The sequence below is a fragment of the Pelodiscus sinensis genome, chromosome 8 (assembly GCF_049634645.1).
Source record: "Pelodiscus sinensis isolate JC-2024 chromosome 8, ASM4963464v1, whole genome shotgun sequence".
Lineage (NCBI taxonomy): Eukaryota > Metazoa > Chordata > Testudines > Trionychidae > Pelodiscus > Pelodiscus sinensis.
The window spans coordinates 5,601,735-5,626,824 of record NC_134718.1 but is presented as its reverse complement, the minus strand read 5'-3'; the positions used below and the strand labels follow the sequence as shown (position 1 = coordinate 5,626,824).

The following is a 25,090-nucleotide window of genomic DNA, read 5'->3' as shown; positions in this document are numbered from 1 at the left end:
TTTTTTAGCCAGGTCCCTTGGGTCTCACGGGGCAGGACTTCGAAGGGAAGAGCTGCGTTCTCGGCTGGCCCACAGTCGGAGGGGGACTTTCCTCTCCGTGGTGATGGGAGGTCCAGCTGTGCACCCCGGGAGATGACGGATGGCTAGGGCATCCCTTTCTGACACATCTGCGCCCCGCCCCCAAGCAGCCATAAAGTCTGGGGCATTGGGGCCTGGAAGCAAATGGAGCAGACCAGCCCTCTCTCCAGATGTAGCCTGAGATTTTGGGACTAGAGCGGGGTGGGCAAATATCAGCCCACAGGCCGGTTCCGGCCCGCCAGGGTCAGCCCCTGGAAGGCTACCACCCATTGGCTGTGGATCTCCATTCCCAGCCAATGGGAGCTGCGGGAAGCGGCACGGACCGGAACATGGCTTCTCGCTGCTCCCATTGGCCAGGAATGGCGGCGATCCACGGCCAATGGGAGCTGCGGGAAGCGGCATGGACCGGAACATGGTTTCTCGCTGCTCCCATTGGCCAGGAATGGCGGCGATCCACGGCCAATGGGAGCTGCTGGAAGCGGCACGGACCGGAACATGGCTTCTCGCTGCTCCCATTGGCCAGGAATGGCGGCGATCCACAGCCAATGGGAGCTGCGGGAAGCGGCACGGACCGGAACATGGCTTATCACTGCTCCCATTGGCCAGGAATGGCGGCGATCCACAGCCAATGGGAGCTGAGGGAAGCGGCACGGACCGGAACATGGCTTCTCGCTGCTCCCATTGGCCAGGAATGGCAGCAATCCACGGCCAATGGGAGCTGCGATTGCCCAGAGCGGTGGAGGTGCAGGTAATTAAACGAGGGCTCACCCTGGCAAACTGCCTCCATTTACTGCCCATGCCCGGGGGCATGGCATGTGGGCCGGGGCTCACACCCCTCCAAGGGAGTTTGGATCAGCTGATCTGCTTCAGACCCTCCCTCTGCTGCTCCCGCACGGCCCCTCTGAAAATCAAGCTGCTCACTCGGTACCTAACCATGGAAGTAGGCGCTTAACCCTAGCCAGCGGGGAGTGAACGATGCAGCTCTGACCGCCCTCAGCATGAGGGGGAAATCAAGGGCCACAGGCCTTTACAGACTAGGCTAATAAGAGGTGGGCTCCACAGGGAGGGAGGTCTAGGGAGGCTGTTACCCAGGCAGAGGGAGTACTGATGTCGGAGGCAGAGATCCTCGGGGTGGCACGTGTCTCCTCCTCGCTAGGAAATAACTGTCCATGCAGAGGAGAAGGCTCTTGCGGCGACAGTGGCCAGATTGTGGGAAAGGAGAGAGGAGGCAAGTGTCAGGCAAGCAGACCCGGAGAGGGAGGGCGAGGCCGGAAGGGGAAGGATGGGGCGGAAAGGGGAGATGATCAGGAGCGGGCGGCGGAGAGGCGTTTAAACCTACCAAACCTTGCTCTGCTATGGCCCCTCCCCCTTCACTGGTCTTTCTGTGTCCATTACAGGGTTTCATTCCACTGCAAGGCAATCAAGTGAGCGAGGTGACCCCTCACCCCGAGGAACCAGGGAAACACCTCTTTGAAATAGCCCCAGGTAGGCCAGCCTTTCCTTTTCCTTCCTCCCGCCGCTCCCCCGGGGACGGATCGGCAAGGCGCGTGCCTGCTGGGGGCGGTCTGTGCCCCGTGCGCCGAACCTGGCCATCCGCTTCTGCCAGAGAGCGGGTCCGTCCCATCTTTACCTGCCACGTCATCCCTTCCCGGGGCCGGGTCGGGGAGCTCGAGGGCTGTCTCGGGACACGTTCTGCTCGGTTCCAGCTGCCTTCGCCCAGAGCGACTCCGCCGACGTCCCTCGCGTTGCCTGGGTGTCGGGAGGACGATCGTAGCGTTTCAAAGGTCGCACGGATCCCGTGGAAATAAGTCACGTTTGTGCCTGGTCCTGGTGCACAGCGGCTTGGTGGTTTTCACCGGGAGGTGAATTTGGGAAGAAGGACCCATAGAAGTGGCTCGTGGTCAGTTAGTCTGGGGCGTTCAAAGGGACCATCTGAAAATCAGAACCACAAGGGGTTATTGGCAGGCCAAGTCTTTGTTACATCATCCCACGGGTGTCTCGATGGGCAGTCAGTGACCAACATTTCTCCCCTGTGTCCTGCGTGCTACCCGCAGCTGGAAACCACGCGCCTTTCTGTGTCTTCTGGAAGAGAGACGCTTCGCTTCTGCAGCATTATTTGTCTCCTGCCTATTGCATGGGCTCCGTCCCAAGAGGCTCAGCAAAGCAGTGACGGAGTTGGGGGCCCAGGCTGGGGGAAGAAGGGTGCGTTCTGCTGAAATTTGAAGTGAAGCGGCGCGATTTGGGGAGGCAGTTGCAGAGGGCAGATGCTGCAGAGAAGCAGGCTCTTGCACCACTAGCAGGGAAACTGAGGCCAGTGCAAGAGGCGAGAGACGGGAGATCAATGAGGCTGCTGGGGTTGGCTGGATCTATCCGGTGGAAGGATTTATGAATCAGTCCCTGGGAGGAATAGAAAGCCAAGGAAGGGGGGCGAGGGTGTGCGTGGACTCTATAGCAGTGGGGGGCCGCTTGCTTTGCTGTTCACAGTGTGTCTCCCCGTCTGGATTCGCTCCCTACTCCTTTCCCCACAGTGCCGTGACGGCCCTAGCTCAGCAAGCTTCCTTGTCGTACGATTGCAACTGACTGGCCGGGCGCGCCGAGGGCAGGTTGTGTGCACGCGCATTAGCACTGGGTGCCTGGGGGGGCCTTTGGCCCGTGACCCATGCTCGGTCTCCACTCCTCTTGTCACAGCATCAGGCAGCGCACGGGAGACGGGCGGTGCTGAAAAGCTGCCGCAGCCTGGCCGTCGGAGCACACCCCGGTGACCACGCCGACACTGCTGGTGGATGTGGTCTGGGGAGCCCCACGCCCCAGGCTGCGTTTGGCCCGAGAGGGCATTGGTGTGTGCGCGCTCTGGCGCCGCACCGTTCTCTGTTGGCAGTGCCGGCTGGCGTGGGCGCTAGAGAGGAGAGAGGGATGAACAATCGTATGGAGAAAGCCCCCGTCTTAGTGTCAGAGCATCTGGGTTCAATCCCCTGCTCAGATCCAGCTACGCTGTTGCCCCCGTGACTCAGTTTCCCTATTGTCCGGTGGAGTTTATACACTTGCAGGGCTCACTCTTCTCAATAGTGGCCTTTGGGACCTGGGGCTAACGAGGGCAATCGGCGTGTGTTCAAGGGTGAACAAAGAGGGGAGCTAAGTAACGACAAGGTGGTTGCCATCTGCAGGAACCTGGCATCTGGCACGGCGGAAGGACGCCAGCTTTGCCTTGGCTGGTCTGCAAGGGAGCACGGAGGGGGCGGGACGTCTTTCTGGCCTCAGCCACCCGCAAAGAAGGGCGTGATGAACAGCCAGGGCTGCCGCAGCCAGGTTCCTAGAACGGCTGCGTGCTTTTCATCAGCTTTTCTAGGCTGCGGGCTGCCCTGCCACTCGCTGTTTGGAGCCGCGGCCTCAAAGCCCAGGGCGGGTCGGCCCGGCGTGGCCTGCACTGGAACAGAGCCTGTATTGATTCCTGCTGAGTAACACGCGCTAATGATGGGCACTTAGCGTTATTCATGTTCCCGCCAGTCCCTTCCCAAGCTGTGTTATGCGGCGGGAGGAGAGTTATCTAGGGACAGGAGAGAGGCTGCAGAGCTACTCTCCAATCGGAGGAGGGCTGCATCTGAGTCATTCCTGCACCAGGCTCAGCCAATCCACCAGCCGGGAGCTGCACGCGGGGCAGGAGGCTCTCTCCGGCCTGGCAATGATGACGGACGCCGCTGGCCTCACCCTGCTCCCAGGCCTACACTTGCCTGCGCCTGACCTTGCTCTTGACTCCCGATCCCGGTGCTGACTTCCGGCTCCTGTCTCTGGCATGGCTGCTGCCGCACTGACCACTAGGCACAACTGCCCCTGCTCCAACCACTAGGCCAGGCCACCCATAGCTTGGTTTCCGACAGGCAGAGGCCTTCGGCGTGGATAATAAAGACACTGGCCTTAACTCAGCTGCCACAGAGGGGGTAAGACTGGCTCTTCTGTTGGAAAGTGCCCACTGTGGCCTTCCCGGAAGGCAGGCGGAGAGGTACTAGAACAACGAATGCCGCTGCCCACAGCCTCTGAGCGGGCAGGGGGCCATACTCGACTGCCCCGTGGCAAGCTGTCTCCAAACCCCGCTGCCAGGTAAAAGACCCTGGTTCCTGCAGGCTGGGAATCCCTCAGCAGGGTCAGGCCCGGCCGGGCAAGTGCCAGCAATGGGATCGGAAGGGTCGTGCCTCCCCGTTGTTCCTGGGGCTCTTGATTTCCCTGGTAAGTTCAGCAGATTTTAAGCTGTCCCCAAATGTTTCACTCTCCGGAGGGGCAGAGATCTGGGCTGGCGAGCCTGCCTGAGAGGATGTCGCAGGGAAGGTGGAGGATGAGGGACCGAGGAAGGCATAAAGAGACAGGAGGAGCACGCTCGGCTATGGGGAGGATTGGGAAAAAGTACTGCAGGCTTCCAAACAGCCCCTGTGGTAACTCTGATCGTTAATTACAGAGCTCTTCGCCCTGAGTAGGGTTGCCAGAGGGTTTACAAAAAATACTGAACACCCCTCCCCCTCCTCCTCCAAAAAAACAGGAAAAAATTCTGTTGAGGGGAAAAAAAAGGGGGGAGGCCAAAGTTGTTAAGCAAAATTGTCCCCACCGGGCTTCCGTCCGAGGGAAACAGGAAATTTTCTGTTACCGGACGGGGGACCGGAATACCGGACAGTCTGGGTGAAAACCGGACACCTGGCAACCCTAGCCCTGAGATTGGATGGGGAGGGAGTTAACCCCTCCTTGAGGTGACTGGGGAGCTCACACCTCTCTGTAGAGCTGTTGCCAGACATCAGGGTGGGAGTTACATTTGCCTCAGGGACGGAAAGTTCTCTCCAAGGGCTTTGGCAAGCCTCTTAAGGAAAACCGAGCCATGGAATGACGGCCATTTGCCCAAAGGAACTTCCACGTGGTGTGTTTTTCACAGCCGCGCTAAAAGACCACGGGCCCAGATCTGCCGTCGTGGCTCCGATCGGCAGGCATTTCTCAAGTGGGTAGCTCTGTTGGAGCCACTTTACTGTGAGGACCAGGTTCTGGCTCATCTTGTGCATATTGGGGTGCATTAGGAGGAGCATTGCCAGCAGATCTAGAGAAGTGATTATTCCCCTTTATTCGGCTCTGGTGAGGCCACAGCTGGAGTATTGTGTCCAGTTCTGGGCCCCCCACTATAGAAAGGATGTGGACACATTGGAGAGGGTCCAGCGGAGGGCGACCAAAATGCTGAGGGGGCTGGAGCACATGACCTATGAGGAGAAGCTGAGGGATTTGGGCTTGTTCAGTCTGCAGAAGAGAAGAGCGAGGGGGGATTTGAGAGCAGCCTGCAACTTCCTGAAGGGAGGTTCCAAGGAGGATGGAGAGAGGCTGTTCTCAGTGGTGACGGATGCAGAACAAGGAGCAATGGGCTCATGTTACAGAGGGAGAGGTCTAGGCTGGATATTAGGACAAACTATTTCCCTAGGCGGGTGGGGAAGCCCTGGGATGGATTCCCTAGGGAGGGGGTGGAATCTCCATCCATGGAGGTTTTAATTCCTGGTCTGACAAAGCCCTGGCTGGGTTGATTGAGTGGGATGGGTCCTGCTTTGGGACGGGGGCTGGACTCGGTGACTCCTGAGTCTCTGGCCGCCCTGGGGTGCTGTGATTCTAGGATTGTGCAGCGAGCAGGGTGGGACCCCAGATCTTGGGTCCTACTCAGACCTTGCACAGGCCCACCAGAGACCCTGCTCCCATGGGCGCTGTCTGCCCAGCAAGGGGGGGAGCAGGGTAAATGGGCCAGGCAGGGCAGCAAGGACGCTGCCCCCTCTCTGCAGGTGGTGTTGCAACTGCCCCTCCAGAGGCTCCCTCCTGTTTCTGCCCCATCTGTGTCTGGCCTGCGGTGCAGCCCCAGGCGGATTTGTGCCCGCAGGGAGGGAGGTGCCTGTGAAGCAAGACGATCAGGCCCTAGGCTGGGGCACAGTCGTCGTTTTCCTTTGTCACTGCACCCTGCGCATCACCCACAACCCTGAAATCAGAGCCCTGCGTGTCCCAGCAGGGCGAGGCCCATGAAGTCATCTCAGCCTTTCCTCCTCAGTCCTGCCACGTCTTGGTTTAATTAAAATAATTAGAGGGGGGGAATGCACGTAAGGCCTCCCTTCAAACATAATTCAATGATCTAATTACAGCCGGAAATCGGGCTTGCTGCCTGCAGGCCAATTAACTCCAGAAGGCCCGTGTTGGTCTCCGCTTCTCTGGGCTGAGTGACGGGGCGCTTTTTGATGACTCCGAGCAGTAAAAGTGGGAGATCCCTCAGCGGCCTTGTTCCAGGTTTGCATTTCGCCTCCAGGGTGCAGCGCATGGGCTGGCATGCAGGGGCCCTCTGGGCTCATCAGGGACGGCTTTGTCTTTGGGGACGCTAGGTTGATTTTTCTCCTCTTCCCAAGTGAATCTAGTGTATCTTCTGCACCCTGTCTCCCGGGAGCGTGCAGGGAAAGAGGATTGTCAGGAGCCTCTGAGCCTGGAACATCCTCTTTTCAGGCGGCCCTACAGCTTGGACTAAGATCCCGCTGGGATAATGCCTTGGCCTGGGAATAATGTCCGACAGAGCTGCTTAGCTGTTGGCAATTGCCAGTCCTTTTATGTGCAAACTAAAAGCCACCGGAGCCTGCCTGCGTTTCGTGTTCTGCGTTGTCCCCTTCCAAACTGTGGTCTGCAAGAAATGGTCTTTGTCCCATACTGCAGTGTCTGTTCAGCTGCACTAGAGGGCGCTGCTGCTGCTTCCGTGCCTTTCGGGCTCCAGCCGCTGGATATTTTATTAAGTGCCCAGAATGGTTCAGTCCTGGGGTTGCCTGTAAATGAAAAGTTGTCCCCTCCCGTCTGATCAGACGCAAATCATCGATCCCACAGGCAGCTACGGCACACGGGGGACTCTGACCCGCGGCTGGCGGTTCCTGCCGCCCGTCTTCGCGTGTGCGTCTCACTGCAAGGCACGTGCATGAATTTGATCCGGCCTCAGGAATCGGAGGGACTCCACCCAGAATAGAGGAGTTCCCGCCCCGCATGGCCTCCGTCGGTGTAAATCCAGGGGGTGCTCTTAGGAGAGGGGTGTCCACCAAGCCCGGATCGGCAATCCCACAGCGGCTGTCACACTTGCGTTCCCCTCCACGGGGGGCGATGGCCGGTGGGTGGACGGAGCCCCTGCTCCACAGTGCCCTGGGGCAGAGGGGGTCCCCTAGATCTCGCCGGCATTAGGGACACCGAAGCTGAAGGCAGGGCTGTCTGGGTAGCCCCGGGATGGGTGGCAACCCTCAGCAGCTGCAGGCTCTGTGACTGGCTCGGTCCAGCCACGCAGCAGCTACAGACACGGCACCCCCCCTTGAGCACTCGTGTAGTTCAGAGGGCCCCGAACTGCGGGGTGCACCCTCCTAGGGGCGTGCTACAAGGCCCAGACCATGGGGATGCAGCCCTGCTCTGCTCCCAAGTCCCAGCTCAATCCAGCCCCACCCCCCCCCCGTCTCAGCCCTTGGCCAGAGCTCTCCTGGCTCCGGCCCTGCCCCCTCTTTCCCCATGGCCCCAGATCCCTGTGCACTTTCCCCCTCCCCTCTGGGAGCCCCAGCTCAGAGAGGGGCACCGATTCGAAGAAGGGGAGGGGGTGACCCTGAAAAGTTTGGGGACCACAGCAGCGTTCCCTGCAAGCTGAGCACTTGGGCAGCCACCCAGGAAGGATTCAAAAGCCGCCCAGCTGATTAGCCGAGCGCCCGCTGTCGCCTGCAGCCGGTGGTGCACATTTACACTGATTTTGGTGCCCATAACAAAAGGTATTCCGCACACAAGTGGAAAACGTTCACGAGCACATTGGACCCCCCAGGTATAGCTGGTGAGGCACTGCTTAGGCGAGTAAAGACACACCAGAGCCTCAGGGTATACACCCTGTGCGTCTCGCCACACGCCCATGACTCCACGGCTGCTGGAACCCTTCCCCCTTCCCCTCCCCCACAGCCTTTCGCTGCCCCGGGGCCACCGTGTGGATGCAGCCGGCTGTTCACCACGGCGTGTGGCGACACGTACCCACTGATGGCTACAGCCGTGTTTCTGATGCGTTTGGGGTACCGGTTAGTGCTGGTAGCCTAACGGCTCAGTAAACCATGCAGGCTCAAAAGTACCACCGGGAGCCCTTCTTCAGCAGTACGGCAGGAGAAAGACAGGACCGTTCCCGTGCACGTAGCTGCGGGGCCGATAACGGCCCACTCTGGCACGTAGAAGGAATTCTGATTGGCAACGGCTCTCTGGCGTGTTTACGAACCCGCGGTCTCGCAGTGAAATGGCAGCTGGCCCGCTGGCCAGCCAGCTGCAGGGTGCTCCCGCGCAAAGCTGCTCTCGTGTTTACATCTGGAATTCTCCAGCAATGCTACTGTCTGCGATCAGCGGGCACCGGCTTGCACGGGGCTTTCTAAACGAGGCGGGGGAGCGACGGACAAGGACGCAGCCCGCAGCCTTGGGTGGAACAGTTACGGTTTTCCCTTTCGCTTTTAGGCGTGCATGGCACTAAACAGCACTGCTGTTTTGGAAAGTACGGTTTTAAAAACTGTCGCTGTGTGTTTCTAAACGGCTCGTTGACGAGGGCTGATGTTTTCAGAACTGCTGGCGGGTCGTGGCTGCTTCGTTTCCATTCATTTTAGTGATGGGGAAGGGTTTCATCCAGCAGATGTGCTTAACTTTACCCTCCTGTGCGGTCCTGGTGATGTAAGTGTCATTCACGTTTTACAGCCTTTTAACTGGAGCCTTGATGTCACGGATGCACTAGCTCTGCCACAAGATCTTGGCTTGAGGCAGGAATCACTAGGAGGCCTTCCTGGCCTGTACTCCACAAAAGATGATCTTAATGGTCCCTTCTGGGCTTCAAAATCTATGAATAAAGTTGAGCACCGACTTGTGTTTGTGCAGGTTCCGTGCCTGGGTTTGTTCACCCGCCGCATTTCAAAAGAAGCCGCAGCTTCCGTGGTGAATGGCTGGTGTAAATGTGAAAACGAGGAGTCCAGTGGTCCTTTAGGATATGTCTACACAGCAGCGTTATTCAGAGATAACATTGTGCGCCTCTACACAGCAAGCCGTTATTTCGAAATCATGTCGAGCTGGAGGACTTCTTACTCCGACCCCTGTAACCCTCATTTCGCAAGGAGTAAGGGAACGTGAAGGAAGAGGGTTCTTCCTTCGACTTCCTGCAGTGCAGACAGCGCCAAAAGCTGAGTTAAGCTACGTCAATGACGCAATTAATGTAGCTGAAGTTGTGTAGCTTAATTCCACTTTAGCCCTGCTGTGTAGATGTACTTTTAGAGTATGTCTACACTTCAGCGCTATTTCAGGATACTTCCGGTAACCCAAAATAACTATTCCGTGTCTTGACAGTGCTCCTGTTATTTCAAAATATCTTTCGAAATAACAGGCTTGCTAATCCAAAGTCCCTGTAAACTTTGTTCCATGAGGATTAAGGGACATTTTGGAATAGCGGTGTATTTTGAAATTTGGCGCTGTCTACACAGCACCAAATGACGAAATAAGCTATTTTTAAATACACTCGAAATAAGCTACCCAATTTGCATAGCTCAAACTGCTTAATTTATTCTGAGCAGTGTAGACGCACCCTTAGAGACTAAGATTTATTAGGGGGCATAAGCTTTTGAGAGAAAAGCCCACATCATCAGATGAACTGGAGTGGAAGTTATAGAAGCAGCGGTGTATATATAAGGGAGAAGTTGCTTGTGTTGATGAAGCTAATCGGAAGCGGTTCATTCAGAGCATTTGGTGTGGAGATGTGAATATCCAGAAAGGGGAAATTGCCTTTGTACTGCGTCAGTTACATGAGCTCCTTACTTAGTCCTACCTCGATTGTATTGAATTTGCAAATGAACTCCAGGTCAGCTGTCTCCCTCTGTGATTGGGGTTTTGAAATTCTTTTGTAGAAGGATGGCGGCTTTCAAATCCATGACTGAGTGTCCACGGAGGTTCAGGGTATAACTGTGGAGTAACTTCAGGGGAGTGGCATAAGATTTGCTGGTATAAGCTTTTGATGGCGGGGGTGGGCAATAATTTTTGCACGGGGGCCACTTAGTGAATTTCGTTTTGGTAGGTAGTCATGAACCGGCTCTACCCCGGAATGGGCGGGGTCTGGAGCAGAAGGGGCGGGGCTGGAGACTAGCCTCCCCCCAGATATATCTGGGCCTGAAGGCTTTGAATTAAAAACGCAGCAAAGGGCTCCGGCACCACAAAGGAGCCGGGAGCCATTCAGATAGGACTCAGGCCTTTTACCATTGCGGGTTTGCAAGCCGAGCAGCCTTCCCTGTTTTCTTTGAGTCCCTTTAGAGGTGACATGACCCTGGCTTTTTCCGTAAAGAAACTAGAGTTCAGGTCCTGCTCATTGTAACTTGTATTTTTAGCCATCTCTAAACATTTACTTTCCCCAAAGCTTCCTTCCTCCACCCCCGTTTTACCGGCAGGGGCGCCCCCCCCCCCCCGGCATGCACATTCTTTCAATGGTGGACTTGAATCCCAGCCAGTGCAGACAGATTGCTGTGTAAACGTAGGAGGAGAGTATGGCTGACATCCATAAACCAGAGCTGATCTAATTGCAATCCACTTAAGAGGCTGATAACTGCGCGCCCACCTAAGATGGGGAGGGTCTCTATCAGGCTGGATGCGAGCTGGGTTTGCTTTTAATGCGCCAGGTGTCTGATGCTAAAGGAGCCTGGAAAAAAAAATCAGCAGGGGTGAATGGAGATAAGGAGGCTGGAAGGGGGAGAGTCCCCCATTAAAGGGGAAGGTGTGGGCCGGCTAACAGCCAGCCTGCTTGCCTTGTGCGGAGGGGCACTCTAACGACCCCCGCTGGCCTCCTGAGCTGTGCTCGTCACACGGCCTGCCTGTGGACCGACGGAGCGACACTGACGCCCGTTTCCTGTGAAGATGCAAGCCCCTTCTCGTGGGTGGCGGTATCATCGTTGCCTTCCCTGGCCCCGCCCATGCTCCACTGCACTTCCCAGCCCCGCCCCCCAGCCTGGGGTTGCAGTCCAGAGGCTGGAGCGAGCAGGGTAGGGGTTGCCCCCCCCGCCTGTCCTCACAGCACTGGGGCCGGCAGCTCGGCTGCGGGGGAGGAGGGAGCTTTCTGGTCCCGTTGGCAGGTCCGGCCCGGGGAGGCTGGGCCGTGCCTCCTGGCTCTCCTCTCGGGTGATCCGGGGCCGGAGGGAGGATGGAACCATGCTGCCCACGGGGGCTTGGGGCAAGGCCCGGTGCTGGCCACATTGGGGTGTGGGGGCTTGGCAGGGACCAGCGTCAGCCACAGTGTGAGGGAGGAACGAGGAGGGCTGGGCTGTGGTGAGCAATAAGGGAAGCAGTCACTTGCTCACCAGCAGCCTGGGCCGCGCCGTGTCTGGAGACCGTAGACCCCGAGGTAAGCGGGGTCTTGCCACCGTCATTCAGCCACACGGGCACTTCCCTCCCACCAGCTGTCATGGAGCGCAAGACATTAATCGAGTAGGTCAGCCTTCGGCTGTGCTGTGAGATGCACCCGTACATCCTTTGGGGCATCCCATGGTGTCACAGCCGGTGGGAACTTTCAAGACCACCTCTCAGGCCTTGTCTAGCTAGCTAAAAGGCTACAGGGCGTCCCCCCTATAAGTCACCCTGGGATATATCCGTTCCGCACTAAAAAGTCGGTGATGCTTGTAGGATCTGATGCGGTATTAGTATCCCCGTCCCTCACTCTTAAGTCGTGCAAAAAAACCAACAGCCGCAAATGGAAGTCAGCCATGGGGAAAAAAGTTCCCCGCTTTAAGTTGTTTCGCTATAAGTCCAAGGGTTTGTTTGTTTTTTTGGAACCTATCTTGGATTTCCTGCGAGGACGGCCTGTACTAGCAGAAAGCATTGGTTTCTAAGTCTGGAAGTTGGGAGGATTCGGCTCTTGACATCCTCGTGGAATTGCAGTGTTTTGCCATTTTTCTGGGCTAGAGAGTTTGGTCTGTTCCAAACCCTTGTTGCTGGACAGCGGATCAGAATAGTTTTGATCCCGTGTTTTTGTGAAACGTACAAGCCATTTGAAATGGACACTGCTTCGGTGAATGTAACTTCGCCTTGTAGTGCCTGGCTTACTGGCAGCACACGATTGTTGTGGGGTGTTACATCACAAGAAAGAGAGAGGACGAGAGATGATTTTGTGGCGCCGTGAGTTGGATGCCCTGCCCACCTCCCATACACTGCAAAGAGATCGTAAGGCTATTCTGAGCAATTAGACACCCACGCTGCCTCTTGCCAACTGACTCAGGCTAAGAGCCGTAGGCTAATGGGCTAATTGCATGGTAGCATTTCAGACTTGGGTTGTAGCCCGAGCTCCGGGATCCTCCATTCTTGTAGGAGCCTGGAGGCTCCAGCGTGGGCCCAAATGTCTACGCTGCAATTAAACAACCTCTTGGTCCAAGCCCCACAAGCCGAGTCAGCTGGCTTGGGCCAACTGCGGGGTTTTAATTGCAGTGTAGTCAGTCCCTCAGCGCCGTGCTCCGGCTGAGCGTGCTATGGGGCAGGCCTCTCCTCTGAGCAGGGTACCGGCAGGCCCTGCCCCACACTGAAGGCTTGCGACTTGCCTTTGCAAAACACCACTTTCTTCACCATTTACTTTGGAGGCGGGAGAGGTGCTTTCAGACCTCTCTGCTCTGCTCCCTAAATGGAGCTGTTACTGTCCCGAGGGGAGCTATGTAGTGCCAAGAGGACAAACCAATGCTGGTCTCACACCTTAACAAGAGCTGGAAAAGCACGTCGAAGGAGGGGTAAAACTGGAGCTCTGTGAACCCAAATTGACCCCAATAGGAGCTCTCCCCTGTGATGTTCCATTGCAGAAAGAAAGCCCCTTTCCTCAAGAGACGGAGCCTACAGAGGAAACGTAATCCGAGCTTCCGGCCTTCCCTCCTCAGCCAGCCACGGAGTTACAGTACTGAGCCAGAGCTGTGTGCACCTGTGACGCTCTCCCCGGTACCTGGGAAAACCCGCGCATTGCCTGTTGAAGCACAAAGCAAGCCCCAGCCCCCGTGGAGGGAAGCAAGGAGAACGCAGGATGAAGACCCCTGTGGATAAGGGACAGTGGCCTACATGGGCCAGTCTGCGCCACCTTCGTTTTCAAGAGGACGGGGGAGGGTGCTGAGCGCTCTCTGAAATCCACTCACTCTCCGGATGTCGAGTGGGCCCCCACACCAGCGAACTGCTTCCTAAAACAGCCATCTCTACACAGTTTCCCTCGTTTCCTGAGAGGGCGAAAAGTGCTGGAGAAAGACCCTCGGGACGAATGGTCGCTGGCTCTCCGAAGGCCATAGTACGGTCGGTATCCGTGCTAGGGCACCTCATGGCCTTCTGGGAAGGCATTCTCTTCGCGTGAGCGGGTGTGGGCTGCTCAGTCTTCTCTTCTCCAAATGGAAGACGCCCCGTTCTTCCAGCCTTCCCTCGCAGCTCACGTGCTCTAGGCCTGTCATCATTCTTGGTGCTCTTCTCCGGACCTTCTCCAGTTTCTCCACGTCCGTCCTGAAATGTGGGGCCCAGACGAGGACACGATGCTCCGATTGTGACCTAACCAGCGCAGAGCCGAGCGGAAGAGTGACATCTTGTGTCTTGCTCACAACACTCCTGTTCATGCAGCCCAGAATCACGTTGGCTTGTTTTGCAACCGTGTCACACTGTTGATTCCTATTCAGCTTGTGGCTCACCATGACCCCTAGCTCCCTTTCTGCAGGACTCCCATTCTGTGTGTGTTCCTTCCTAAGTGGAGCACTTTGCATTTGTCCGTATTAAACTTCATCCTGTTCACCTCAGGCCATTTCTTCCGATCGTTTTGAATGATGACCCTCTCCTGCAAAGCACTTAGCACCCCCCCCCCCCCCCCCCAGCTTGGTATCCTCCACACACTTTCAAAGTGCAGTCTCTAAAAGTCTTTATCTAAATCATTAATGAAGATATTGAACCAGCCCCAACAGAGACCCCTGCGGAACCCCGCTCATTACGCCCTTCCAGCAGGATTGTGAACGGTTGGTAACTATTCTGTTTGTCGTGGCTTAGCAGAGGCTGGCAGGGTACGCTGGATAATTATACCTTTACCAGCTACTGAAATGCAGATCTCTGAGGCACACGCCTGTGTGCTGCTGGGCGTTCCTGGGTCCTGTGTGGACCTGGTCCGAAGCCCGTTGGGTTCGCTCGGGCCGGTAGCAGCAGCTTGTTTGGTGCAGCATTAAGCACAATCACAGCCTCACCCTGCATTCTTCCCAGCCAATTCTTTTCCCCTCCGCCTCCAGATACTGTTGCAAGAAGTCTCCTCTGCTGGAGCAAAGCCGGCCAATTGCCTTCCATAGAGCCCTCCTCCCCGGAGTCCCGGTCCTTTACAGCCCACCCTGGCTCGGTCTGGCTCGGCCCTAAGTTTCCACAAGTCGCAGGAGTGTGACGTCCCCCCGCCCCAGTCCCATCACCCGAGAAGTGGGGGAACCCAAGCTCACCCTCTGACCGGCCGCTAACTGGCGTTATTCCGAAATACCACAGAGCGCGTCTACCCAGCTGTGATGTAGTGTCAGTACCTTGCTGGTTGCTGTGTTTGGGCTGTGGATAACTCCTACTGGCGTCTGTCTGTAAGCACAGCCCAGCAGGGACACCTATGTTATGTCTACACTGGCGCGATCTTGCACCAGAGCTATGCAAACGAGGCTAAGCGTGGACTATCGCCGAGCCTCATTTGCATATCTAATGAGCCGCCATTTTTGCAGATGAGGCTCTTGCGCCAGAGCTATGCAAACGAGGCTAAGCGTGGAATATCGCCGAGCCTCATTTGCATCTCTAATGAGCCGCCATTTTGCGGAAGAGGCTCTTGCGCCAGAAGGAGCTGTCTACACGGCCCCTTCTAGCGCAAGAAAAACCCTCTTGCGCAACGCCGTTCTGCCTGAAAAGTAATAGGGGTAGCGGCATTGCACAAGAGGGTTTATCTTGCGCAAGAAGGGGCAGTGTAGATGCTCCATCTAGCGCAAGAGCCTCTTCTGCAAAAATGGCGGCTCATTCGATATGCAAATGAGGCTCAGCGATATTCCACACTTAGCCTCATTTGCATAGCTCTGGCGCAAGATCGCACCAATGTAGACATAGCCCTAGAGGGCCCCCATGACAGTGACCGAACCAGTTGTACCCGTTAAGGGAAGGGATGGAACAAAGGAAGGTTGTGTTGGGGAGAAGGTCAGTTTCTGGCTGGAATCATGGAGACAGACTAAGGAGGCAAGGCTGGGAGTCTAAGGGCTGAGGTACCCCATTTCAAGGGGTCTGAGGCATCCTGGTCCAGACTCCTGCAGCCACATCACGTCTGTGCTGGGCTGTATCCTGGAGAAGCAAGAAACCCTCCCTGTTCTACCAGCTGGCAGAATCTATTCGTGCTGCTACGGGGCTGCATGATCCGGGGGACCCCCGACGCGCCATCACACCAGCAAGCCGTAATTTCGAAATACTGGCGAGCGGGAGGATGTCTTACTCCGACTCCCGTCACCCTCATTGCACGCGGAGTAAGGGAAGCTGGAGGAAGAGGGCTCTTCCTTCGCCTTCCCGCTGTGCAGGCAGCGCCCAAAGCCGAGGGAAGCAATTGCAACGTCAGCGGCGCAATTGGCGGAGCTGAAGTTGCGCAGCCTAACTCGACGTTAGCCCGGCCGCGTAGACGTGCCCAGGGAGATGACGCGGGGCTTAGCAATAGTTTATTTTAACATGTGTAAAGGCCGAGTAACTTGGAGATGGAAGCTAAGATCTGCTCCCAAGAGCAGTGTGTGCTGGTGCACAGCTGGCTCTGACAACAGCCGCTCCACAGCCCCCTTGGGCCTGACGGGGGGAGCTAGTGAAAATGTGTCCGCTAAATAGCCCAGCAAGTGGAAAGCTTCCTTCCTCCCAGGGACTGTTGGGAGTTTGGTTTTCTGCTGAACCAGCTACCCCTGGACTGGCATCTCCTTCCACGTGGTGCTTTGTCAGCACTGAATGCTGGAGTTTGGGGCTGGCTCCCCCTTACAACAGCCAGCAGGGACCTCTCCCCTCTGAATCACCAGAAAACGAACCGTGACTTGTCAAAGAGCCACGTCTGCCCTTTAATTCGTGCTGGCTGGTTTGGGGGCTCAAAAGAGAGACCTGCTGGATGCCTGAGGCTGCCACTGAAATCACGAGGGGTGCGTCTACACTGCTCCCTTAGCTGGAAATAAGCTACGTGATTCGAGCTCCCCACGTGGAATAGCTTGCTTCCAGTCCGTTAGGAAAGAGCTTATTTCAAAATTTGGCGCCGTGTACGCAGCACTTGCTTCGAAACAAAGCGCTCTTCCGAAACGCCCCTCATGCATTGTGTCTAGACTGCAGGGTTTTTTCGAAAAAAGTAGCCTTTTTTTTGAAAAAACTTCACCTGCGTCTAAATTACAGCTGCATTCTTTCGAATTTAAATCGAAAGAACGCAGCTTTTCTTTCGACGGCGGTACTCCTCATTTCACGAGGAAGAACGCCTTTTTTCAAAAGTGCTCTTTCGAAAAAAGGCGCTATGTAATGCAAACGGTGCTTTTTTGAAAGAGAGCATCCAGACTGCCTGGGTGCTCTCTTTCGAAAAAGCGGCTTGCTTTTTCAAAAGTACTGGTTGTAGTCTAGATGCTCTTTTTCGAAAGAGGCTTGCAGTCTAGATGTAGCCGATGGAAGGAGGTTTGCAGGGATGTCGGAATAGCGCGCCCGTTGTTTTGAAAGCCGTTTCGAAAGAACGGGCGTGCTGTCAAGACGTGGAAAACGCGATTCTGGGACACCGGAAGTCTCCCGAAATAACACCACAGTCTAGACGCACTCTAGGAGGTACAGGCGCCGTGCGCCTCGCAGGATCAGGCCTCTCCTGAAGAGATGTAATAATTTTTCTCATTTCTCTCCCTCCTGGAGCTCCGCCACCCTGGCGCTGGGCGGGGGTGCTGGGGGTGTCAGAGGAACAAAACAAAGCTGCGGGGTTGTGCGCTCAAACACCTGAGCGGGGGCTTCGCACAGCAGGGACGCCGCCTGCTTTCCACCGGAGAGCTGAACGGCCGCGAACACCAGCGGGCACGGAGCAGAGCGGGCAGACAGCGGCCAGATTAGATTCTCACCGCTTCCCTTTGCCCCGACTGTGCCTCAGAATGTGACGGGTGAATCGTCCGCGAGGCTGGCAGCCTGGGGGGCTAATGCAATTAATGCCTTAATTAATGCAGTTAGACAACCCGGTGGAATTTACCAGAGTGGCTTCAGTGCTTCCCAGTGTCTGTAGCGAGATTGTCTGGGGGAGGCAGGGGCATGGGCCATCTCTTTCTCCAGCCAACAGCATTTTGTACGAGCGTGAATTTCTGGTGTCTTTTTCTCCTGCACTCTTAGGATTTACTGTTGGCATCTGATGCCCTCTGGCTATCGGAGAGCAAGCGTCTGCTGGTCACATGAAGCCCCCTGCCGTGGCCTTTACTCCTTCCGCAAGGGGCGCGGGTAATTAATAAGCAGGGAAGCCGGGGAAATGCGCCGGGGCCCGCCGGCCGTCTGCGAGATAAAGGAGGGGAGACCCGAGGCTCCGATCTGCGAGTTCTCAAATTGATTAGCAGGGTCTGTCCGTGTTGGGGATGCTTGCAGGACTTGGCAGGGAACGCGCCCGGGCTGCACATCTTAGAGGGCTGGTGGGAGTATAAAACAAGCCGGGGAAAGCGTCCAGCCAGCAGCGTTCCCAGCGGGCAGGGTGATCCCAGAGCACGGCGGGTCCGAGCGGCAGCTGCCGGCCCGGGAGCCCTCGCTGCGGGGTGCGCGAGGTAGCCCTGGCTATTGGCCTCCTGCTGCCTCGCATGCTGCTGGGGTACCTGCCCGAGGGGAGCCGTCCCCTGGGGACAGCGCCGGCGCGCCGTTGGCCTGGGGCTTGGGGAGACGCAGCGCCTGAGATGGGGCTGTGCTGCAGCAGAGACTGGGAAAGCCCCTCTCCGCAGCCCAGAGGTAACGTTGCCTTTTGAACCCCCCTGCCAGCGGCAGAGGCAAGTCGCCCTCTTCCTCCTCCTCCTCCTCTCCCTCCCGCCTCCCCGGTGCGCGCGGTGGCAGAGTAGACTTGCCTCTGGAGTAGCGCTGCCTCGCGGCCTCAGGAAACCAGGGGCATTGGAAAGGCTCCCCTCTCGCGTCCCGATGTCCGGCTCCGGCGGGGGGCGTCAGTCTTTCGGTTGCCCCCGCTGGCCAGCGCGCGGGACTATGGGGGCCATGCTGTTCGCCCGCAGTCCTTTGCTCCGCACGAGCCTCGGAACCCAAGCCAGCAGTGCCGGGCGGAGATGCCAGCAGGCGGGGCGGGGGGCGGCGGCTGCGCTGGGTTTATTTCCCTCGGTTTTCAGTCGCTGGGCGATCAATGGCCCATCGGTACGTTTCACGGACTCGGTGCCGCCTGCGTTCTGTAAAATCATGAATGGGTTGAAACTGGCGAGAGTCTCACGCCTCCCTCCCCCGCCAAAGTCGTCCCAGTCCAACCCAACCCTAGCATAGAGCGGAGGAGACTTGCACTAGACCGGCGTACAGTGGACTGGAGAAGTGTGCCCTTGTCCCTCTCGTCTGAGAGCTCTTCCTTTGCCACGTACAATCACTTCGACCGTGGCTCCTGGACAGCCGCCCTGGTAAATCGCTCTGAGGGTCTGTTTTACTGAAAACACGGCTCGGCCTTTTCTTCGCTTTCCCCAATAGACAAGTGAAGCTTGATTGAGACACTGCAGATGTTGCCCGTTGGGGCAGATCTGATGCAGCGTGTTTCTCTGCTGTGCCCATGAGACTTCGATTGGGATGAGCAAGAATTTTTGAGGGGGGAGGGGGGCCCGCCAAGATTTTGGTAAGTGGCCGAGGGCTGCACTTTTCTACGGAGGGGGATCTGGGATGGAGGTTGGGTGCAGAAGGGAGCTCGGGGGAGGGACTTGGGGTGCGGGATCTGAGAGGGAGTTTGGGTGAAGGAGGGGTTGTGACGTGGGGCAAGGGATTGGGGCGCAGGGCCTCGGAGTGGGTAGGGGTGCAGGCGAAGATTCTGGCCTGGGGGAGGATTGTACAAAGGGGTGCAGGGTCTGGGAGGGAGTTGTGTCCTGAGGCAGGGGATGCAGAGGGTTTGGAGGTGACCTTGCATAGGAGGGGGTGATGACTTGGGCCAGGAAGCTGGAGGGACGGAGGGTCTGGGGTGCCAGCTGCAGGCTCTGGCCAGGAGGCGCTTACCTAGGCAGCTCCCAGCCAGCAGCCCAATGGGACCCTCAGACAGGCTCCCTGCCTGCCACAACCTCTAGGCACCGCGTGCTGCCTGGGGGGAGGGCGGAGACTTTGCCTGCTGCCTCCGTCCCCAGCCCAATCATTGCAGCGTCCATTGGTCAGAATCCAGCCAATGGGAGCTGTAATGATTGGGCGGAGCAGGAGCATCACACCTGGGGCCACGTGCCCCTACACGCCCCTTAAGTCAGACGCTTTGAGCAGCCCGGGGCAGCCTGCCTGAGGGTCCGGCAGGGCAGTAACGCAGGCCAGATCCAAAGGCTTGGCGGGCCGGGTCCAACCTACGGGCCAGATCTCGCCTGCCCCAACTTAGATCCTTTCTGAAGAATGAGACTTCCAGGGAATTAGGACTAGTGGGAGGGTGCAGGCAAACGGGAGCGTTTCACGTTCTCTGTCAAGCAGAGTCCTGGCTGGTCTCAGTTCCTGCCTGTCCCTTAGGATCAGAAACTCCTTCTGAGTCCTCCATCAGGCAGATCTTATCCGCCAGGGTCAGAGCTGTTCTGTTGGCAAAACAAAAGGCGGCAGCTGTTACAAAGCATGGACATACTTTCTGGGCTATCTGAAAACAGATTCCCTACCAGCAATTCGGTGGCTGTATTCAAAGTAAACTAGAAAACAAGGTGATTTGACAACTAAACTGTCCCTACAGTTAGTCAGACTTTTCCATCCCAAAATTTTAGGGATGACAAGTGGCTTTTTTAAAAAACAAAATAGAAACCTTTTTTAAGAAAATTACACTCTTCACTGATTTTTTTGGGGGGTGATTTCATTGAAAAAAACAAATTTGGGGAAGGGTTGTCAAAAAATCAAATCTTTTCCATTTTTTCACAATCAAAAGGTAAAATTTAAAAATGGCTGTTGACAACCAAAACCACCATTTTGGGGGAGGGGGGAGGGTTTGATGGAAACTCTTAATATTTTAGGAAAACATTCACATTGTCAAAAATGTCCATTTGCTTTGACATTTTCCATGGAAAGTAAAAACCACACTCTTTCACCAATCTTGGCCTTCTGGGTCACAGTTTTAGGGCACTGAAAAGTTTTGGTTTGATTTCAGTCTTCAAAGAAAAATACAAAATGTTTGGTGCAGCCTTAAATGCAACATGTCGCTTTGACGTGGCCATCACTCCATAGAGTTTTATTATTCCAGCAAGTTGCAAATCAGCATATTTGAGCCAGATGAAAATAAATAGAAGTTGATACCAAAACCAAAGCTAACCGTCAAATACATAATGAGCTGATATCTGCTGTGACATGTGAAAGGGGGGGGATGTTGAAATGGAGTTAATCAAAACCAGGGGAGATGTAATTTGCCTCCCCCGGCCCTCTCGGATGGGACCTGAGAAGTGGCAAGGTCAAATCAAGGTGAGCGTAAATGTGCCTTGTCTAAATTAACTCGGAGACAATGGCCATCTGGTTACCACGATTCCAAAGCAGATTTTCCCGTCTGGGCTGTGTCCACACGGCCACTTTCAGCACTAAAAGTTTAGTCGTTCAGGGGTGTGAAGAAATCCCACCCCGTGATACAAGTTTTAGCACTGAGAAGCGTCACAGTGCTCTTTAGAGGTGGATCCAAGCCAGCCCCCCAGATCGAAGCAACCCTGACCTGTAGCCCTGAAGTTCTCCTAATTTCATTCTTGGACTGAGTGAGGCTTGAACCCAGCAACCAATTTCTTTGTTCCCAAGTCGGCTGGTATAAATCCAGAGTCACTCCACTGACGTTAGCTACGTTACCGCAGTTGACGCTGGTGTAAACTCAGAACCTGGCGCTGTGTCTCCAAAGAGGAGATTAATACACTAATCCGCCCCCTCCCGAACATCACCGCCCGCCCCAGGGAAAACCCTTTCTGAGGAGCGAGCCTTTCACTCAGTGCACTTCCGAAGCATCAGCGTGAGAGAGCTATACCGTGAACGAAGCCTGCAAAGCTTGGCAACGTCGCGATTTTATCCCAATTGAGATGAAAGTCCAGCCTTTGTCAGGCTGCTCTTTATCTAGGGAGCCACCTGGCCAGGCGGCGAGGCCAGAACACATGCGCTACGAATGCCTCCTACCTCCAGGGCCGCCTTTCCAGCTGAGCTGGTAAAATGCCTGCCCCGTTGTATTGATTTTCAAAGTATACAGGCTGCCACTTTTAGTGCGAGATAAATGTCCCCCCGCCCCTATCACAACCCTCGCTTTCAGGCTCTATGGAGAGGAAAACTCCCAGCCACACATCACCCCCTGTATTGGCTAGGAGCAAATGCACTTTTACACAACAGGAGGCCAGTGTCCGCTTTGGACTGTGTCCACCTGATCCGTGTGCAGCGAGGAAGACTGGGTATTTTCCATCTGTATCCGAGATGGGGGCCGGCTGCAGAACTGGGGCCTGGGATCTGGGAGCACCGCCAAGGTCTCCTCCGGAGCGGCATCTCCGAAGGCTTGTTGTGTGGGGGGCGGTTGTGCAACTGACACAGGGAAGCTTTGGCTTCGGTGTGGGTTCTCCATGGTTCTGTCGCCGCTGCAGGGCTGCCGGCGGGGTCTGTGCTGTTGGCGGCTGGGCTCAGGGCATGGCTGTGGGCTTTTGGCTGCTTGAACTGGCGCCAGGTGCTGGGGAGCTCTGGCCATCCGGGTGGTGGACCCAGGAGGGAGAGCACGGCCTGCCTGCCAAGGCGGTGGTGTTGGCACACGCTGGGCTGTTGCACAGATCCTGCCAGCTTCCGCCTTGGTAAGAAGAACCCAGTCTGTCTCTGAGCCCTCCGGGCGGGCAGACGAGTGGATTGTGATCTGGAGGGAGACCAAATCGTAGATCTTCCTGTCTCTGAGTGATGAGCTAGGGTGGGATGGCCCAGGTCATGAACCCAGGCCGGTGAGTTGGCTTCCCCCCAGGTGTGCTAAAACCTGCTGGGCCAAGAAACTCCTAGGAGTACAGCGCCACCCACCGGAGCGGTTGAAGGATCCCCTGGCTCCGCTGATCGGTAGAGCTCTGCAAAAATGATCCACGGAGATGGATCCAAAGCAGAAATCTGCAAATTTGCCGGCTTCTAGATGCAAAATGTGCACCTGCATCCACAGGCGTATCTGCAGCCATGAGCTGCAGACATCTGCACCCACGTCCGCGGACTTGCGGGGCTCCGCGGATCAGTCGGAACAGGCTACTTCATCCCTGGCAAAAGAGGTCAGTATCATGGTCCCCATTTTACAGATGAGTAAACTGAGGCAAAATGCACAGCCCAGGTCTCTAGAATCCTCTTGCACTAGACATGCTGTTCCTAGTGCCCATGTAGCTGCGAGGGTACACGTCGTAGTCCTTGTTAGCAGCCCAAAAACTCTGTAAATATTGTTCAGCTTTAATCCTCCCCATCTCCACCTTTAATACTTACGTTTCAGGGGTGACGCATCTCTGCCTACCATGAATTGGTCGCTGGCGCACAGATGCACCCAGTACAGATACACCCAGTGTACAGTCTTGGCAGCACCATTCCTGTGTCACTTTGCCCTGCAGAGGCAACCTCCCGAGATCCCTTCCTCTGTGTTTTGGGGACAGTCAGGGTCATGCTGTCTGGAGTTTACATTTCAAATGGACACACTCCGTCCGATAAGGGCTTGACACTGGAATGGAAGGAAGGGCTCTCAAAAGCTAAGCCACGGGCAATGTGAACCCCTCCATAGCCCCGTGCAGCCAGGAATCCCCTTTAATAAGATGCCTCTTTGAATCCAATCACACACCCACAGGGATGGCAACACTCAGAGTGGGGGAAAGGGTGCCTCTGTAATTCCCACTCCCATGCCTCTGACGAAGTGGGTTTTACTCCCGTGAGTTCATGCCCTGGAACATCCGGTAAGGTGCCCTAGGACGGCTGCTCCTTGTTTTCCCCTCTCTTGGGCCGTTCCTAACTTTCTGAATTGGTCCGCCTTCTGGGCAAGCAGTTCGAGGCGTGTTCCTGGGGCAGTTTCTGGAACCTGAGCAAGACCACTCGGGGCTTTAGGAACTCGGCAATTGAAATCCTTCTCCTGGCCTTGCAAATCTTCTTCCGCCTGCGGTTTGAGTGTCTGCGCCGGCACTGGAATGAGGGGGCGGGGGAGCCGAGAAGCCGAAGGCAAGTGGAGGGATTTTAAAGTCGCTCATCTCATTTTCCTGGGGTACTGGGTGACCTGTTGAAAAATTCCCCTGGTGCTGCATTTTACAAAGGGGTGTTAATTAGCTCAGACGGCCTGGGCCCCATTTAAATCCAGGATCCCCTGAGTCGGATCGGGCCCTCCGGAAGACATTGCTGCACACGTGTGCAATTCGCTGTGATTCTACAGTGAGAAACGGATGCCAAAAAGCAGCTCAGAAGGTCCGTAAGAACGTAAGGAAGATCGGGTTGCTATGCAGTGGGTAAGGTTAGGAGCGGAGCGGGGGCTTGCCTGAGACGCTTTGTAGCATTTAAGGTGCTTAGGGGTTAGCTCAAGCGGTGGGTTTAGTTCTCCCGAGATGCCAGCGTAACAAAACATTTCTGCTCCTGGGAAGAAAACGCCCCCTAATCTGTCCAGTTCCTGGGTGTGGAGGCAGGGACTGCAAACCAGATCGTAGAGAGCTGGGAGCCAAACCCAGACACATCCACTGTCTAAGGACGAAATTCCGAGGACGCAAACAGGAGTGGCGTGTAGCCAGTAGCTTCAAGAGTCTGGCCCTAGGCCAGTAGCAATGTACTTGGATCAACAGGCCCAGGAAAGCAGCGTAAGTAGAGGGACAGAGAAAAAATTACGTGTGCATCTGGGACAGTAGAACAAAGTGCAGGATACTGTAGTAGAGAAATTGTGGCTGCTCCTGTCCCTGGAAGTGACGGCAATGCTACACTTCTGCAGCCTGGGGGATTGGTACTGCTAAGCGCACAGACCTGTGGGATAGGGATGGAGCAGCCTAGTCGATTAACGGGGAAGCAAAAGCTTATCACTTAATGCTACAGACTACACACATTCCGGTGGATGAGTCAACAGGGGCCCTTGTAGCCAAGGCGGCGAATGGCATATTAGGGGGCATTAGGAGGGGCATTGCCCGCAGATCCAGAGACGTGATTATTCCCCTTTATTCCGCACTGATGAGGCCACACCTGGAGTATTGTGTCCAGTTCTGGGCCCCCCACTACAGAAAGGATGTGGACGCATTGGAGAGGGTCCAGCGGAGGGCGACCAAAATGCTGAGGGGGCTGGAGCACATGACCTACGGGGAGAGGCTGAGGGAGTTGGGTTTGTTCAGTCTGCAGAAGAGAAGAGTGAGGGGGGATTTGAGAGCAGCCTTGACCTGCCTGAACTTCCAGAGAGGATGGAGAGAGGCTGTTCCCAGTAGTGATGGACAGTGCCGGACTGAGCCATACTTGCGCCCTGGCCAACGGGCGTGTGGTGCACGCGCAGCCCTGCCGCTGGGCGCGTAGCGCCTGATTGACAAGGTAAGGGGTGCTGCACCCCGGGTGTCTGAAGTGGTAAGGGGCACCGTGCGCCCAGCTGTGTGGGGTATACACAGCCCTGCCCCCAGGGGCACGGCGCCCCTTACCACCATAAGTTGGTGTCCTGGGCAGCTGCCCGGCTAGCCCCCCCGCCTTAATCCGGCCCTGGTGACGGATGCAGAATGAGGAGCAATGGGCTCAAGTTGCAGTGGGGGAGGTCCAGGCTGGATATTAGGAAAAACTATTTCACTAGGCGGGTGGGGAAGCACTGAGATGGGTTCCCTAGGGAGGGGTGGAATCTCCATCCCTAGAGGTGTTTAAGTCTCGGCTTGACAAAGCCCTGGCTGGGTTGATCTAG

At 56.1% G+C, this 25,090-nt stretch overlaps 1 protein-coding gene across 7 annotated transcripts in view; it reads left to right on the top strand.

Annotated features, from left to right (window-relative positions):
* Positions 1–25,090, top strand: part of ARHGAP22 (Rho GTPase activating protein 22) — a 157,570-nt gene that overhangs the window by 66,947 nt on the left and 65,533 nt on the right. For 4 of the 7 annotated variants that reach the window (XM_075934645.1, XM_006118141.4, XM_075934643.1 and 1 more), the window contains exon 3: positions 1,476–1,563. The exons of 2 other annotated variants lie outside the window; for them this stretch is intronic. In XM_075934645.1, coding sequence (XP_075790760.1) covers positions 1,476–1,563 — 88 coding nt within the window. Of the gene's footprint in view, positions 1–1,475; positions 1,564–6,257; positions 6,364–25,090 lie in introns of those variants that run through there. One more of the 7 variants, XM_075934648.1, reaches the window with a different exon arrangement.